Source organism: Nerophis ophidion, linkage group LG10 (assembly GCF_033978795.1).
Source record: "Nerophis ophidion isolate RoL-2023_Sa linkage group LG10, RoL_Noph_v1.0, whole genome shotgun sequence".
Classification (NCBI taxonomy): domain Eukaryota; kingdom Metazoa; phylum Chordata; class Actinopteri; order Syngnathiformes; family Syngnathidae; genus Nerophis; species Nerophis ophidion.
The window spans coordinates 28,383,380-28,402,233 of record NC_084620.1 but is presented as its reverse complement, the minus strand read 5'-3'; the positions used below and the strand labels follow the sequence as shown (position 1 = coordinate 28,402,233).

Sequence of the window (18,854 nt, the reverse complement as noted above, 5' to 3'; positions counted from 1 at the left end):
TGGGTAAGCTTTTCTATCTGCCATTGTTTGGTACTTTTGCTGTTAACAGTGACATCTCGTGGTGAAGCTGCTTATCACAACCTCTCAACTCATACGTGTCCTTAGACTTAGATTTCCTTTTTATTGTCATTCAAATTTGAACTTTACAGTACAAATAAGAACACAATTATGTTGCATTAGCTCATGATAGCGCAGGATAGAAGAGCAATAGTGTGCAGCTATACATACACTTCAACTCCCTGCTAAAATGCTGTTTGTTGTGCTGATGTTTCTTATCGCTCCGTTCCAGCTGCGCTACTATGAGAGCAGGCAGGACAAAGAGTGTAAAGGGGTGATCGAGCTGGCTGACGTGGAGTCGGTCCTGCTGGGAACGCCCGCCATGGGAGCGCCCAAAAACATTGAAGAAAAAGCTTTCTTTGATGTGAGTACCACACAGCTGGGCGTTGTACAATTTATATGTAATGAAAACGATAGGTTGTTTTTTTTTGTTTCATCCGAAATTCATCCCCCCCAAATTTTTTTTTAGTCTAATATAATATGCAATGCTAATGCAGTCTTCTCACTGGACTTATTAATAATAATAATACATTAAAAAAATTTTTTATTTTTTTTTCGGAACTGGTGAACTGTTTTTTTTTTTTTTAGTTTCTTAAATATTATTACTGAAAATGGTCCAACTAATTAACATCAGTTGGGTGTATGTTCTACAAAAGCAGGGTCTCTAATAAAATAAAAAAGACAGTTGTGGGTAGCAGCAACCTCCCGGTGTAGCTTCTACTCACTGCAACAGCTGGAATAGAGTGGTCAGCATTACAACAGGCACATAGTTGTCTACTTTGAAATGGTGATCATCTTTCCAGTTTGACTTTAAAATGTGTATATAATTATCAGCGTTAGAAAAATTACAGCAAATTAATTAACTACAGTTCCTCATCACTTTCCCAAGAAAGTAACTCAATTACTAATGGAAATGTTCTTTAATATATGTGATAAATTACTAGGAAAAGTAATTAATGTGTTTATTTTTTTTTAAACATTGATATATCTGGTTTATGCAGTTGAGATATTTTAATAGAGAAGAGCGGGCGAGCGTTTGCCTTATTGGCTGTTTTAGTATAGCACTGGTAGTCTGCACACTACCATTTTTCCAAAAAGTGATAAGTATTAAAATAATCCATCCATCATCCATCATCTTCCGCTTATCCGAGGTCGGGTCGCGGGGGCAGCAGCCTAAGCAGGGAAGCCCAGACTTCCCTATCTCCAGCCACTTCGTCTAGCTCTTCCCGGGGGATCCCGAGGCGTTCCCAGGCCAGCCGGGAGACATAGTCTTCCCAACGTGTCCTGGGTCTTCCCCGTGGCCTCCTACCAGCTGGACTTGCCCTAAACACCTCCCTAGGGAGGCGTTCAGGTGGCATCCTGACCAGATGCCCGAACCACCTCATCTGGCTCCTCTCGATGTGAAGGAGCAGCGGCTTTACTTTGAGTTCCTCCCGGATGGCAGAGCTTCTCACCCTATTTCTAAGGGAGAGCCCCGCCACCCGGCGGAGGAAACTCATTTCGGCCGCTTGTACCCGTGATCTTATCCTTTCGGTCATGACCCAAAGCTCATGACCATAGGTGAGGATGGGAACGTAGATCGACCGGTAAATTGAGAGCTTTGCCTTCCGGCTCAGCTCCTTCTTCACCACAACGGATCGATACAACGTCCGCATTACTGAAGACGCCGCACCGATCCGCCTGTCGATCTCACGATCCACTCTTCTCCCACTCGTGAACAAGACTCCTAGGTACTTGAACTCCTCCACTTGGGGCAGGGTCTCCTCCCCAACCCGGAGATGGCACTCCACCCTTTTCCGGGCGAGAACCATGGACTCGGACTTGGAGGTGCTGATTCTCATTCCGGTCGCTTCACACTCGGCTGCGAACCGATCCAGTGAGAGCTGGAGATCCCGGTCAGATGAAGCCATCAGGACTACATCATCTGCAAAAAGCTTCGGCGGATAGTCGAACCTCGGATTCAGGAGGAACTGTGTGGTATTAAAATAATATCCATGTAAAAATATAACTTATTTTTAATTTTCTTAAGGACTTGGAGTATGACTTTTTATTTTGTATTCCACCCACCGGCAACAACATTGATTTTCAATATTTGGATTTGTTATAATATTGTGTGTGTATGTGTGAATACATACATTTATATATATATATATGTATATATATATATATATATATATATATATATATATATATATATATATATATATATATATATATATATATATACAGTGGGGCAAAAAAGTATTTAGTCAGCCACGGTTGTGCTGGATCTGCCACTTAAAATGATGACAGAGGTCTGTAATTTTCATCATAGGGACACTTCAACTGTGGGAGACAGAATGTAAAAAAAAATCAGGGAATTCACATTGTAGGAATTTTAAAGAATTTCTTTGTAAATTATGGTGGAAAATAAGTATGTGGTCACCTTAAACAAGGAAGATATCTGGCTCTCACAGACTTGTAACTTCTTCTTTAAGAAGCTCTTCTGTCCTCCACTTGTTACCTGTAAATAATGGCACTTGTTTGAACTTGTTATCTGTATAAACGACACCTGTCCACAGCCTCAAACAGTCAGACTCAAAACTCCACTGGGGCCAAGACCAAAGAGCTGTCGAAGGACACCAGGAAAATAATTGTATACCTGCACCAGACTGGGAAGAGTGAATCTACAATAGGCAAGCACCTTGGTGTGAAAAAATCAACTGTGGGAGCAATTATCAGAAAATGGAAGACATACAAGAACACTGATAATGTCCCTCGATCTGGGGCTCCACGCAAGATCTCATCCCGTGGGGTCTAAATGATCATGAGAACAGTGAGCAAAAATCCCAGAACCACACAGGGGGACCTGGTGAATGACCTGCAGAGAGCTGGGACCAAAGTAACAAAGGTTACCATCAGTAAGACACTACGCCGACAGGGAATGAAATCATGCTGTGCCAGACGTGTCCCCCTGCTTAAGCCAGTGCATGTCCTGGCCCGTCTGAAGTTTTCCAGAGAGCACATGGATGATACAGCAGAGGATTGGGAGAATGTCATGTGGTCAGATGAAACCAAAATATAACTTTTTGTTATAAACTCAATTTGTCGTGTTTGAAGGAAGAAGAATACTGAGTTGCATCCCAAGAACACCACACCTACTGTGAAGCATGGGGGTGGAAACATCATACTTTGGGGCTGTTTTTCTGTTAAGGGGACAGGACGACTGATCCGTGTTAAGGAAAGAATGAATGGGGCCATGTATCGTGAGATTTTGAGCCAAAACCTTCCATTAGTGAGAGCGTTGAATGGTTGACCAAATACTTATTTTCCACCATAATTTACAAATAAATTCTTTAAAAATCCTACAATGTGAATTCCTGTATTTTTTTTTCACATTCTGTCTCTCACAGTTGAAGTGTACCTATGATGGTAGGAGAACTTGCACAATCGGTGGCTGACTAAAAACTTTTTTGCCCCAATGTATATACATGTGTAGGGGTGTGTATGTGTGTGTGTGTGTATATATATATATATATATATATATATATATATATATATATACACACACACACACAACATACACACATACATGTGTGTGTATATATATATATATATGTATATATATATATATATATATATACACACACACCTACATATGCATATATATATATACATAAATATATACACACACACAACATACATACATACATACATGTGTGTGTGTATATATATATATACACACACACCTACATATGCATATATATATATATATATATATATATATATATATATACACACACAAACACAACATACATACATACATGTGTGTGTATGTATATATATATATATATATATATACATATATATATACACACACACACCTACATATGCATATATATATATACATATATATATATACACACACACACACAAAATACATACATACATGTGTGTGTGTATATATATATATATATATATACACACACCTACATATGCATATATATATATATATATATATACACACACATGTTAGTTTGTATATATATATATTTTTTTATATATATGTGTATATATATTATATATATACAGTTAATAGATTGATGAGTTAACGCGTAATTAACGCATTAACTTGCCCACCCCTAATATATATATATGTATATATATATATACATATATACATACATACATACATACATACAGTTGTGATCAAAATTATTCAACCCCCACACAATTTTGGTGTTTTAGCAAGTTGGACATTAATTCCGTATTTTGTTTATAGTCATATCAAATAAAGATGTGTCGAATAGACAAATGCTACTTAAATTGTAATACTGTATTTTACAAAATACCAAAAAAGGACATTTTTCTTAATATCTCATGGACAAAATTATTCAACCCCTTGAAGATCATAACTCTTAAGAACAGAATTTGAATAAGGTCTTTTCAATCAGGTGTTGAAAACATCTGTAGATGTGATTAGAACCATAACGAGCAACAATTAAACTGATTGAAAAAGACTGTGACGCTCAGCTTCTTGTAGATGGTCAATGGTGTATTTGCAACATGGTGAACTCCAGGGAGGTAATTTCTCTTCATAAGAAAGGATATGGATATAAGAAAATAGCAAAGACATTACACATTCCAAGAGACACAGTTGGGAGCATAATTCGCAAGTTTAATGCTGAAAGCACAGTGGAAACACTACCTGGGCGTGGTAGAAAGAAGATGCTGTGTGCGTACAGTGGTGAAAACCCCCCGGGTAACAGCTGAGGATCTACAACAGGACATTGCAGAGGGTGGAACGCAGGTTTCGTCCCAGACAATAAGGCGTGCACTACGAGATAAAGGCCTCCATGCCAGAACTCCCAGGCGCACCCCACTTCTGACTACCAGGCACAAGAAAAGTAGACTCCAGTATGCCAAAAATCATCTGGACAAACCCCAAAGGTTTTGGGAAGCTGTTCTTTGGAGTGATGAGACAAAAGTGGAATTCTTTGGGCCTATGAATCAACGTTATGTCTGGAGGAGAAAAAATGAAGCTTACAAAGAGAAGAACACCTTGCCTACTGTTAAGCATGGTGGGGGGTCAATCATGCTCTGGGGCCGTTTCTCTGCCTCAGGTACCGGGAATCTCCAGCGCGTTCAAGGCATTATGAATTCTATTTCCTACCAGGATATATTAGCTGCAAATGTCATGAAGTCAGTGACGAAGCTGAGGCTTAGGAGACGTTGGACCTTCCAACAGGACAACGATCCCAAGCATACCTCCAAATCAACATCAGAGTGGTTGCAGAAGAAGGGCTGGAAGACTCTGGAGTGGCCTTCACAGTCGCCAGACCTAAATCCTATAGAAAAGCTGTGGTGGGACTTGAAGAAGGCAGTTGCATCATGCAAGCCCAAGAATATGAATGAACTGGAGGCCTTTGCCCAAGAGGAATGGGCTAAAATACCTGTAGATCATTGCAAGAAGCTTGTGTCTGGTTATGTATCACGTTTGAAGGATGTAATTACTGCCAAAGGGTGTCCTACTAAATACTAAAGATGCATGTAACTAGGGGGTTGAATAATTTTGTCAATGACATATTAAGCAAAATGTCCTTTTTTGGTATTTTGTAAAATATAGTGTTACAATTTAAGTTGCATTTGTCTATTTGACACATCTTTATTTGATATGACTATAAACAAAATACGGAATAAATGTCCAACTTGCTAAAACACCAAAATTGTGTGGGGGTTCAATAATTTTGATCACAACTGTATGTATGTATGTATATATGTATGTATGTATGTATGTATGTATGTATGTATGTATGTATATATATATATATATATATACATATATATATATATATATATATATATATATATATGTGTATTAGGGGTGGGCAAGTTAATGCGTTAATTACGCGTTAACTCATCAATCTATTAACGCCGACAATTATTTCATCGCGCATTTGCGTATGTTGTTTACGTGCTTTTTTTTGTTAACGCCTATTCTTAACAAGATGGTGGCGCCGAGGGGCTCTTGGTAAAGATGGAACATTCGGCAAAAATACCGGACAATTCTGCAAATTTCATGGCTGGCTTACAGCGTGGTCACTCCGGGATCACTTACGACCGCCAGACAATTCTGAATGTGGATAGATCGGGCCGTTTTGGACTGAATGACGCGCGCTTGCTAGACCGGCTAGCTAGCATGGGAATACTTTGCCGGCTATATCCAGCGGCCTGTGAAGCAGCGGAGTATATGTGTTGTCTGTCTATTTATCAATAATGCAGACGAGGAGTGTTGGCTGAGTTCTTAACGTTTGCTTTCAGAGCGTGCATATTACAACATACAATATGCCGTCATGGCGACACAACCTATACCGGGCTACCGCGCATGCTCGTCACTTCTGTTGCATGCTGGGTAGGGTAGTTCTTTTATTCCCTGGCTCATAACATCACAATATAGTACCATGTATATGATGCGTTCAGTATATCAAAGCACCAAGCAAACAATCGGAAAATTCCCATCATATCAATTCCTAGATATGGTCGTAATTATTTTAAGTGCACTACGCAGAATAAACACAACATTATTAATATTGCTACTACGGATAATTTGATCAAAAATTCCCTAAAACAGCCCACTACCTATAATATAGTTTTTTTTAAACATAAGATCCCTGATAAAAAAATGTTTCTGCTGTTACCTCAGAAATTGCCTGTTCAGATGTTATGATTGTGGCTCAGAGATTTGTATGTAGATTATATTTATTTTCCATAACAAACAGGATAACTTAAAAACCCTGGCAGTGGCAATAAGCTTAAATGTTTGTATTTACATTTTTTGAGTTGATTTTCATAAAATATGCTATTTAACTGCTACTGTTTAACAAGTACTGATTTAAATTGTGTTTGCACAACAAATGTTTTGGTGCTTTTGTTCATGTGGGAGAATATTCCAATAAATGTGCACTGAACTGTACTTTTGAATTCATTATTGGGCTTTGCGTATACAATGCAGTTAATCGTGATTAATCGGAGAACTAGTGCGATTAACTTCGATTAAAAATTTTAATCTTTGCCCAGCCCTAATATATATATATATATATATATATATATATATATATGTATATATATACATGTGTATATATATATATATACATATATATATACATATACATATATATGTGTGTGTGTATATATATATATATATATATATATATATATATATATATATATATATATATATATATATATATACACACACACACACACACACACACACAGTTGTGGTCAAAAGTTTACATACACTTGTGAAGAACATAATGTCATGGCTGTCTTGAGTTTCCAATCATTTCTACAACTCTTATTTTTTTTTGTGATAGAGTGATTGGAGCACATACTTGTTGGTCACAAAAAACATTCATGAAGTTTGGTTGTTTTATGAATTTATTAAGGGTCTACTGAAAATGTGACCAAATCTGCTGGGTCAAAAGTATACATACAGCAATGTTAATATTTGGTTACATGTCCTTTGGCAAGTTTCACTGCAATAAGGTGCTTTTGGTAGCCATTCACAAGCTTCTGGCAAGTTTCTGGTTGATTTTTTTGACCACTCCTTTTGAGAAAATTGGTGCAGTTCAGCTAAATTTTTTTGTTTTCTGACATGGACTTGTTTCTTCAGTATTGTCCACACATTTAAGAAGGCCATTCTAAAACCTTAATTCTAACCTGATTTTGCCATTCCTTTACCACTTTCGACGTGTGTTTGGGGTCATTGTACTGTTAGAACACCCAACTGCGCCCAAGACCCAACCTTTTGGTTGATGACTTTAGGTCATCCTGAATAATTTGGAGATAATCTTCCTTTTTCATTGTACCACTTACTCTGTGTAAAGCACCAGTTCCACTGGCAGCTAAACGGGCCCAGAGGATAGTACTACCGCCGCCATGCTTGACGGTAGGGTTGGTGTTCCTGCGACTTAAGGCCTCACCTTTTATCCTCCAAACATATTGCCGGTATTGTGGCCAAACAGATCAATTTTTGTTTCAATAGTTACAAAAATTCTAAATTTTTTTGATAGTCTACTGTCCTAATATTGACCTTTTGTACGTGTGTCCCCCCCAGCTGAAGACAACCAAACGAGTGTACAACTTCTGTGCCAAGGACAGCCTCAATGCTCAGTTATGGATGGACAGCGTTCAGAGTTGCCTGTCGGACGCCTAGACGGGATGTGAGAGCGAGCGTCTGCGTGCTCGTTCTGAACTGTGTGGGAAGTACGTTTTTGTTATAAATTAAGAAAAAGAAGAAAAATAAGACTCAACATTCCACGGCATGAAGATTCTTCCTGATCCTCCTGTGAAATCTTACTTAACGCCCTCTTCTTGCTTTACGTAAAAACACTCCGGGGAGGAATGACGGAGGAGCGGCGGTCTGTTTTTTTTTTTACTCCAGTAAACGCCCCTCTTTTTTATACTCCCATGACGGTTCATGAAGGATATGTTTTTTGTCTTTACCACAATCTGACGCCAGTACCAGAGAAATACTGTGAAGGTCGCCATGGACAGCGTTTACAAAGTGGACTTCCCTCCTTTACGCAAACCACTAGATTTTTGTTTTAAGACGAAGGACATAAACAGCAGTGTTATGAAAGGACATGTCTGTTCTGGTTGCTGATTTTCCTCACTAAAGTGCAAGACTCTGAAGGCAACACAAGCAGAAATTGTCATTTAGAGCGCAAGAACTTCTTCAAAATACTGGAATTTTTCCTTGACGTGTCTGCTCACCTTGTGTGTGTTTGTGAGTGAAATCACTCTTCCACCTGTCGTCCATTACTTCACAATGCACACTTGTTAATACCATCCCCACCCATTCGCTATGTAAAATATTCTGCTGTCTTTAAGCATTTTAACTCTTTTGTATATACTACTCCAGATTTGTATGTAACGTTTATAGTCGTAATTTATTTAATGTCTCCCTCAAGAAATGTTCCGCAAGCACCGCTTTTTTAATTTAGTATTTCAATGTGCCATTGGTTTCTGTATTAATGTGACTAATGCTTTTTTTTTTTTTTTTTAAATACCCGTTTCTCCACCTCGTGTGTGAATGTGCGTGTGTGAAAGTCTGTGGGCGACTTTTTTTTTTATGGCTGGTTGAATCAAACTGTTGGTAGAATACAGTTGAAATAAATGTTCTGACATGACTTTTCACTTAGAAGTGTGACAATGAGCAATATGGAGGATTTCTTTGTACTGACAGCCATTTTAACCTTAGCTACTAAATCACGCCCTCATAAAAAGTGTATATATATATATATATGTATAGTGACACGTGTGCTGTGTACGTACATATAAGAAAAACTGTGCAATATTTTCCATATATTATCCATACTTATTTTTCTAAAAATGATCCTGATGGAAAAAAAAAGAGCGGAGACAATCAGCACAGGTAAGTCTTTTAGTTGCCAACCACGAGTTTATTCCTGAAATTCACTTAAAATCAAATCTGACAAAAATCTCTGCAACACAAGCTTGGATATCAACAGTAATCTCAGTTTTCTTGGAATGCTTATTTTCTTTGAAAAATAAGTCATTGGCATTTCTATCGATGATGAATTGTTAATGCTAAACACCTTTCAAAGTTAAGTACCAAGATCAGATGGCATACAGAAAATGCACGGTAAGCAATTATTTTTTTAAAAGGGATCTGGGGATGTTCCTGCTCTTTTCAAGTAACTCAAATGCAGCGCACTCTCGTGGCAGTTTGACCAGAATAAAAGTCCTACATCCTGTAACCCTGAGGTCTAGCATCACATTTCTTAATACGAGTGGTATGAACACCATCCATCACGTTATTGATAGTAAGGTCGGTAGCGCCCTTGATCTGGGTGGTGTGGTCCGGGCCCGGGAGGTGGCCCCTGCATCCGAGGCGGCGGCGGCCCTCTTGGTGCGGGCCACATTCCAGGACTGAGACCCCCGGGTTGGTTGAAAGGTGGGCTCAGAGTGCCCTGGTCTTCGGGGAACTGCTGCATGGAGTTGGGATTGTAGTGATGAGGCGGGGGGGCGTTTACTGGGGGTCCGCTGTGTTGCGGTGGAGGTCCTGGGGGAGGGTGGTTCATGTATGGGGGCATCTGACCCATGATGTGCCCGGGTGGTGGGGTGATCGGAGGTGGGGCTGTAGACATGGAAGGAGGTGGGGCCTGGTTGTACACCTGGGGAGGGTGCTGGGGAGGGTGCTGCATGGGGTGGCTAATGGGTGGTGGTGGAGGAGGGGGACCAAAGTGCTGCTGGGGTGGCGCCATCATGTGGTGAGCGTGGGACACAACAGGCGGCTGGCCAGGATAGTCACCCGGCCGGTGATGTGGGGGTTGACCCGGGCCCGGCATCGGCTCCCTGGAATCGTCCTGGATGGGCACGGTGATGAGATTGCTGTGTTTGCGTGTGGTCACCGTGGCAATGCGGTAAGTCTCGGGGCCGTGGGCGGGAGGAGGGCCGTCGTGAGGAGGCGGCGGCTGACCATAAGGGTCGTGGCCGCCGTGCTGCAGCGGGTTGGGGAGGTGGACATGGTTTTTGGTCATATGCGGTGGAGGAACTCGGAACCTCTCGGGGATGTCGGAAGAGGGGGGCATGTGCATGGGGTCCTGGCGGCCGGAGGACGACTTGGCGGCCCTCAGGTGCCGATGGTTGACGTGGGCCTGCAGGTCCCGCTGAGACAGGTAAGTGCGCTTGCATCCTGACACGATGCTGCACATGTAGAGAGAACCACGCTGGCACTGCTCGATGCGCTGCACTGCGTCCGTGCAGCTGTACATGGTCAGACTAGAAACAAAGCAGGGTTATGAAAAAACACTTCTATGCAAGGGTGGACATGATCTTTCTGTCAGATGTCTCACCCGGGACACATCTTGTCTCCTTTCTTCTCATGCAGCAAAGCACACTCGTAGCAGAAGACATGTTTGCAGGGAATCTGGTGGCAGTGACAAAAAATATTCCTTTTTTTCTTTTCTCTGATGACAAGTTACGGTTATGTCGACACACCTTGTGTCGATGTTAGCCAGTCAGTCCTATCTTAAAGGGGTCGACATAAACGGGCTGCATTGTAAAACCAGAAGTATTTCTTGTGATCACATAGCGATGCAAATGAAGGATGAAAATTTATAAGATTTTTCCTATTATCGATTCTGTTTTGGAAAAAAGAACAAAAAGGTGGACTAGTTTGTTTGATTTAGAAGTAACATGACCTTACAAAGCCTACAGTGAGGTCTTAAGAGGCATACAGCATAAAAAAAACGTTCTTAAAATATAAGAAATTGATATTCAAGTCTTAATTATAATGATGATTATGACTTAGTTTATGAAACCCTTGAAATGAAAATCTCAAAATGTAAAGTTTCCAAAACTGTAAGCCATCATCATTAAAGTCACAACAAATGAAGGCTCGACATATCCCACTTTGCATGTAATAAGTTAATATCACATATTAGTTTCATATTTGAAGTTAATTGCTGACATAAAAGGACTTTTACAGCATATTCTAATTTGTTGCGTTCACGTGTATTATGGGAATGACCCGAGTGAAAATCTGGTGGAAGGAAAAGTTACGACAATTGAACATTCACCTACGGGTAAAAAAGGAGTGTCTACTGTGGCAAATGGTTGCAACATTTTGACCACAAACTTAGTCGCTGCTCGCTGACATTCGTGAACTGGAGCGAGTGCTGCCCACCTCGTAGCCATGCTCATCTAAATGAGAAAGCATTTGTAACGCAGGTGTCAATTCCATACTTTTGCGGAGACTATTAGGGTCTTGCTCACTATTACTCTTTGAGCACTGCGCGCTCTTCCTAGTCACGTGACCGTCGCGGTCCAATCAGCTGCGCTTATAAGCCGGGAGCAGAATTTGGCCATTAGACCGCACGTGAGGGGAGGCAGATTGTATTTCTGCTCCGAGAGCTGACTACCAGCACTGGATTTTTTGTCATTGAGCTGTGTGTGCAACTGTAGAAGCGGAGTTGGCCAGGCTTTTCTTTATGACGGCGAGTTAAGGGGAAAAAAAGAATCTAGTCCAAGGATGGTTCTTGGGAGATTCCAGCCAGGAACCCCACCACCTGTTGTGTCTGGGCAGGTAGGAGGCTGTCGAGCCAACCCTCTACACATTTTCACCCTAAACCGCAGCACATGGACTGTACTGCTTTACTCTCTCCAAAACCTTTCTCCAAGAACTTTCTTATCTGAGCTGAGATTTAAACAAGATCCGGAGACATTAAATAATTGAATTGAAATTGTATATATGTATATAGTAACTGTTTTCTATTCGATTGCTCTCACGTTGAATGGCCATTTAAGTCATTGTCGTGTATACATCTGCTGTCCATCACTAATTCTTTAATACACGGTGCCAACCAAACTGCAATTCGAGCTCTACCTTCTCTCTCCGAGTCCAAACTCTAGTCTTCTGTTCCTAGCCCATAACACCCCATTTACTTTGTATTGATTTGTAGCGGGCTTCACGGTGGAAGAGGGGTTAGTGCGTCTGCCTCCCAATACGAAGGTCCTGAGTAGTCAGGGTTCAATACCGGGCTCGGGATCTTTCTGTGTGAAGTTTGCATGTTCTCCCCGTGATTGCGTGGGTTCCCTCCGGGTACTCCAGCTTCTTCCCACTTCCAAAGACATACACCTGGGGATAGGTTGATTAGCAACACTAAATTGGCCCTAGTGTGTGAATGTGAGTGTGAATTTTGTCTGTCTATCTGTATTGGCCCTGCGATGAGGTGGTGAATTGTCCAGGGTGTACACCGCCTTCCGCCCGATTGTAGCTGAGATAGGCACAAGCGCCCCCCGTGACCCCAAAGGGAATAAGCGGTATAAATAGATGGATGGATGATTTGTAGCATGTATAGGTTACACATTCATTTCAATTGAACAAATAATAGCGCTAATATTATAGGCCAAGTTAATACCTGTTGTACTCGGATGACGTGCTAGGCATACTGCTGCTGGGATGAGATTGCCGTGGTTCAAAAATGCAACATTCATTTGTATTTATTGCTCGCATGTCCTTTTCTTGATGAACTTACAGCCTTGCAATTATTACATATGGCGCTGTTGCTATTTTTTCCTGTAAAATAAAGCCAGACTTTGGAGTGTTTCCATGACCTGCACGCCATGTTGGGTAATGTCCTCATTCTCGCCCCGCAAGAATCGTTAAGGGAATTGTTTGAAAAAAAAGGCAAGCGATTCCGAGGAATTGATACACTGGGAACCAATTCCCATCCCTTGGTGCAAGTGTTTCTAGTTAGAAGTATGTGATAATTTACCACATAATTCTAACAAGAAACACTTGCACGTAACAGATGTTATTTATCAAAAATAACATCTGTTACGTGACATACTAAACAATAGGTGCACTAGATTTTGGGCAACACACTTCTAACATTGTGGGCAGCTAATTAACCCATGTACAACCATAGGGCCCAAAAACAAGCATTGCATGTGTTCCTTATGCGATATCATGATTCAGTTATAAGTTTGACCTGTTGCCAGGAAGATTTTCACAAGTCTTTATGTTTTGATAAAATTGCATTTTTTTGTATTTGCAACAAGGATACAATAGGGTATAACAAATTAATTATCTTAATTTGCTGTGGCACCATTGACTCCCATTATAATTGCTCTTTTTAAGAGACTGTAATCCTGGTTTATTACTATGATTTTTTTTTTACATGAAAACCGAATAGATACTAATTTTGTTAATTGAAAAACATACTTTTAAATATTGTTTTGGTGTAATTATGCCCCTTAACCATCAAACGGAGCCAGAAAACTATGAGCATGATTTGTAGCCCTTTAATGAGCCTAAATGAGTTGGACCGCTGAAATGCAATGACAATAATCTTGGGCAGTTCTATATAACAAGGCAGATATTTGTGAACTCAATAAATTTAAACAATTCCTGTCTGCTTTTTCTCTCATTCTAGCTCAGTAAGCACTGTAAAATTAGTTTTACTACAACTGTATCAAAATCAATAGTATGAATTATTGACCTATCAAGGTTGTAAAAACCCAACTTTAAATACTCCACTCTGCAAATTATTTGTAGAAATTCCACCTTATAAAAATGTTATTTGACAAAAATGCCATTAGGCATAAAAAAGACCAATAATACAAACTTTATATAAATAGACAGATCTGAAGTTTTCGTAAAATTTCAAGCATTGAAAGAGGGGGAAAAATACTGCTGACTTACGACACTTATGAGGCTTTTTGGATGCAAAGAGTAAGTTTGTAAAGTAAATCTTAAAAGGGAACTGCACTTTTTTTTCTTTCTATTCACAATCAATATGAACGACATGAGAACAGATGTATTTTATTTAATGCATTCCAACTCGTAAAAATAACGCTAAATCAAAGTCCGCTTAAAGCTGAGCCAATGAGGTCCTCTATTTCCTGCCATGAAACGCAATAAATAATCATCCAAAAGCGCCAAGAATACTCCATTTACATTTCGTGACTTAAATATAACCAAGTATTAGCGCTGTTTTTTTATTGTAAGCGCTAACGCAGATTAACTATTTTTAGCGGCGCCGTGATGAGAGCGAGACCTAACAGCTTGTGCTGCTGTGTTGACATCAGCGAGCAGAGAGCTGCTTTCACTCCTCGAAGTTCCCGAAACTTTATTCTACAACATAAATAATGCCTCTTACCTGGATAGTAGAAGGATGAAGAGATAATCTGACGAGTTGGTCAACTTTTGCAATAAATTTAGACCCAGCAATGGAGAGAAATTGTACAGTAAGGGATGTTTAATTATGTTTGTTGGCTCTCATTACGTCTTCAGTGAGCAGTAATCAGTTGTTGCAAAAGTCATGGTTTGTTTTTGCAATTAATACGCCGCCGAATGATTAAAATGATCATTAGATGTTATTGTGAAAGTGCCTGTTACTACAATACATATATACACACAGTGTGTACATAAAACCTTAATTGAAGTGTTTGGATGTTTTTAGAGCGCTTTAAAAAAAAAAGTGGTCAACCAAGCCAAGATGATTGTTGTGCTGCAATCACCATGCGAACTATCCGAGTACGCAAGGGGCCTAGATCTTCCTGAAAAAAAAATCTAAATATGCAATGGAATAGATTCCTATACCTTATTAAAACAGGATTTGTCGAGTGATACCAAGTATTATCCGTCGGTGGAGTTACCAGACATGTTGAACTATCGTGTGCTCCAGACATCATTCTACATGACTCAACAGATAAAAATTTGGAAAGGCATGGAAGGCTCCCCATTTTCTTTGCATGTGGCTGGGTAGAAGAAATTGATATTAAGATTCTCCCGGACAAATATGCATAGTTTTTGCTCGGGAAAGATGCATTTCATGATTCAACATTGCGTTTGCGAGTATGTGTCCATGTAAACACCCGGCAGCTCCACCACACCCATGACTGCGTATCCATTTAACAAACTGACAATGACTGAATCATCACCATGTTTGACTTTTGTCCTTTCGTCATATGTACTCTTGACACATTTGTGTAAGAAATAAACAAGATGGGAGAGATAGACGTACCTTTCCTGAACAAGTATCATTAGCGCTAACATTCTAGTTACGGTTTGTTAACAATGAAAATACAAATAATGTTAAGATAATACTTTAACAGGAAATACTAAAATAGTAAAGTACATTAGAAATATATCACACAAACATTTAACAAAGTGGTCACTGGCTGCAACCTTGTGCATTCTTTGACTCTGCTTCCTAGTACGGGAGTGTGTGCCACTTTCGTCATTTGTCTTTCCTAAAATGTTGCTCTCTTCTGCCTTAGTTGATTACCTCTCGAGAAACTTTGCAGAAACATTTATCCTTTTCACAATTTCAATGGTTCATATATCCGAAAACGGGGCCTTTTTCTTTGAGAGGCTAACTAAAGCCTTGTACCTTTGAGAACAGACACTGCTTGACCACCACGCATATTTAATGAGCTGTACGTGACATCATTAAAAACCAAGCAATAGGCAAAATACAGCAACTCCCACTGGCTTCATTGTAAGCGGACTTTTGGTCGCATTTATTTACTAGTTAGTTTGCATAAAAAAAGAAAAAACGTATGTTCTTGTCTTACAAAAGGATTGTGAAAGAGAGTAGGGCTGGGCGATATATACGATATATCGCGGGTTTGTCTCTGTGCGATATAGAAAATGACTAGATCGTAATATTGGAGTATACGTTCTCACGCAGGACTTTTAGCTGCGGGCGTACACTTCAGGCTCTCCTCGCTCTTTCCTGTGTCTCCTCACAGACAAGCAGGTGCACATTCTTACATACGTCACAAACTGTCACGTCACACGACGGATACACGCCCTCGCCCAGCAGAGAGCTAGCGCCGTGGCTAACGTTAGCTGCTAACGTAGCCGTACGAGAAAAAGATGGTGCGGATCTGGTAACAAATGAAGGAAGACTTAATTCCCCCAAAAAACAGCAGGGTTTCAATCGTCTGGCCGTGGTTCGGCTTTAAGTGGGAATATGTCGAACAGACAACCGTAATTTGTCAAGTGTGGGGGGGAAGCGTTGCTATAAAAAGTAGCATTACTGCTAATATGTACCATCATTTGTAAAGTCACTCACTAGAGAATGAAGAGAATTTCATAACCTTATTAACATACCACATACTGAAGGACGAATATTATTTGATTTCCTATTATGCAGCTCATTTTTATTTGACACTTGAAATGTCTCTGACAATCTTGCAATTTATGTTTTGGAAATGACTTTAATGTTTGTGCCATTGCTTATTAACTTTAGTAAATACACTTTTGGTCAATTGACTTACTTGTGATTTCCCTCTCTGCATGAAAGTTTAAAAGTAGCATATGTTAATGCAGTATGAAGAAGAATGTTTTAATGTATACACATAGATCCATCATACTGCTGTGATTATATGCATCAAGTGTTAATTCAAGGCCAAGGCAAAATATCGTAATATATATCGTATATCGCGATATGGCCTAAAAATATCGCGATATTAAAAAAAGGCAATATCGCCCAAGAGAGGCAAAATTCCCCCCCAAAAGTGCAGTTCCCTTTAAAGTTGCACACAGGTTAGAATGTTGCGGGGGAAAAAGAGGGGCCACATAAGACAAAAGCACGGAGATACGTACCATCCGGCCGTACAGGTGGATAGGGAGCCCACATTTGTCACAGAAGTGAATTGGGACTTCATCTCGTTCTCCGATTAAATTCAACTGTTGACAAAAAAATACAAAATGCGAGAACAATGGGTGAGGTGATCATAATTAGGGCTGGGCGATATGGCTGAAAACTGAATCACAATACCCATCTGTCCATTTTCTACCGCTTGGCCCTCATATAAATGTTTTATATCGGTAGATAGCAGTAATTATTGATGTTGTATGACCTATTGAAATTAAGAACCAGGAAAAAAATATGAAATGCAAGCATTTTTATTGAAAATGTAGTAACCTTCCTCTGATTATAATCCCCTCAGCTATCAAAGCAGGAAAGAAAGGAAACGTCAACACAACCATTGAAAACATTGTAAACAAAATTCTAAAATTACATTGAACTCTTAACAATAACCTTTTTAAAATTAGGTGCAAAATTAAGGAGTATATGAGAAATGCTTAACAAAGTTAACAAACTGGTGCAACGTGTAAACAGAGAAACCTGTGAATAACAGTTTGTTTCCTGCTAATTACTAGTCTTGGTGCGGATGACCACCTTACATAATTTAGACCACATTGGTCTGTTGCAAAAAATTTAAAAAACCTGCCTTACTTTTCCTGTTTTATCCACAATTTTTGTGCTCTCTGCATGCAGCATTCATTTTTATTTTTGCTTCTCACTCAGTGCAAATAATCAACCGCACGACAAGATGGTGCAACCAAAAATATAGTTGTTACTGTTAGCTTGACATTCCCACTGATCACTTTCTGTGTTGCTAGGTTACTAGACGACGAGTGCTTTTGTTCATGCAACCAACCTTGCTCCGCAACTTCTGATTTCAGCTGACGAAAGAAAAAAAAAAAATCAAAATGTTTTTATCAATATGGATTGCGTGTCTATTGCAATATATATTGATATTGTTTTATCGCCCAGCTCTAATTATAATAAATCATAAAATATATGTACATTAGACTTTGCGTTCGGGAGTAGCTGCTGTCACTGAAAATCACTCAAACTGTTAACGTTTATATGAAATATACCTTATAATCCCAGAAGAGTGGCTGTGGGTATCTCCTCTGGACAACAGACACATCTCCAGCTTTAGCCCCACAATCAAACCTGGCGTCTGGCTTAAAGCCAAAGTTATCTGTGACAACAAATACACAGATCAGCCAAAACAAAGTGGATGCTTTTGTCGAGAACCTAGTGTAAGTTACAACGCACCATCAACCACAGAATCGCTTTTGAGGGGCCTGTTGCCGGGTCTCTGGACACGGGGCGGGGGTTTGATCCTTAAGGGCTGCTTGGATATGAGTTTGATTGGGATGCGCCTGCGAACATCTGGACCACCAAGACTCCCAGAGCCGTCGCTTCCTTGAAGATCATTGTCTGTTGAAGGTTAGGACCGGCATTCAATTTGTAATTATTACAACCTAGTAACTAATAAGAATGACATTGAAGCTAGCATTGAGACATATTCATCAGTCTTCTATTTCAACCTTAAGAGGTCTTTCAAATTAACTAATTTATTCTGCATAAAATGACCAAAAATGTGTCACATTCCCAAAAATTACTGTAAAAAAAATTTATATTTTCCATTAGTGGCGTAACACATCATACTCACGGTTGTGTACGTACCTCAGG

The 18,854-nt window shown here is 39.7% G+C and overlaps 2 protein-coding genes across 6 annotated transcripts in view; one reads left to right on the top strand and one right to left on the bottom strand.

Moving 5' to 3' along the window:
• The window catches only part of sbf1 (SET binding factor 1), a 115,247-nt gene extending 106,017 nt beyond the window's left edge, over window positions 1–9,230 (top strand). For all 5 annotated transcript variants that reach the window (XM_061913264.1, XM_061913265.1, XM_061913262.1 and 2 more), the window contains 2 exons: window positions 290–421; window positions 8,156–9,230. In XM_061913264.1, coding sequence (XP_061769248.1) covers window positions 290–421; window positions 8,156–8,254 — 231 coding nt within the window. In that variant the 3' untranslated portion in view covers window positions 8,255–9,230. The remainder of the gene's footprint in view (window positions 1–289; window positions 422–8,155) is intronic.
• A 252-nt stretch (window positions 9,231–9,482) lies between these two features.
• The window catches only part of LOC133560590 (E3 ubiquitin-protein ligase Hakai-like), a 14,645-nt gene continuing 5,273 nt past the window's right edge, over window positions 9,483–18,854 (bottom strand). The window contains exons 2-6 of the mRNA XM_061913270.1: window positions 18,435–18,599; window positions 18,251–18,357; window positions 17,186–17,269; window positions 10,920–10,993; window positions 9,483–10,845 (exon numbers count right to left, since the gene is read on the bottom strand). Coding sequence (XP_061769254.1) covers window positions 9,879–10,845; window positions 10,920–10,993; window positions 17,186–17,269; window positions 18,251–18,357; window positions 18,435–18,599 — 1,397 coding nt within the window. The 3' untranslated portion in view covers window positions 9,483–9,878. The remainder of the gene's footprint in view (window positions 10,846–10,919; window positions 10,994–17,185; window positions 17,270–18,250; window positions 18,358–18,434; window positions 18,600–18,854) is intronic.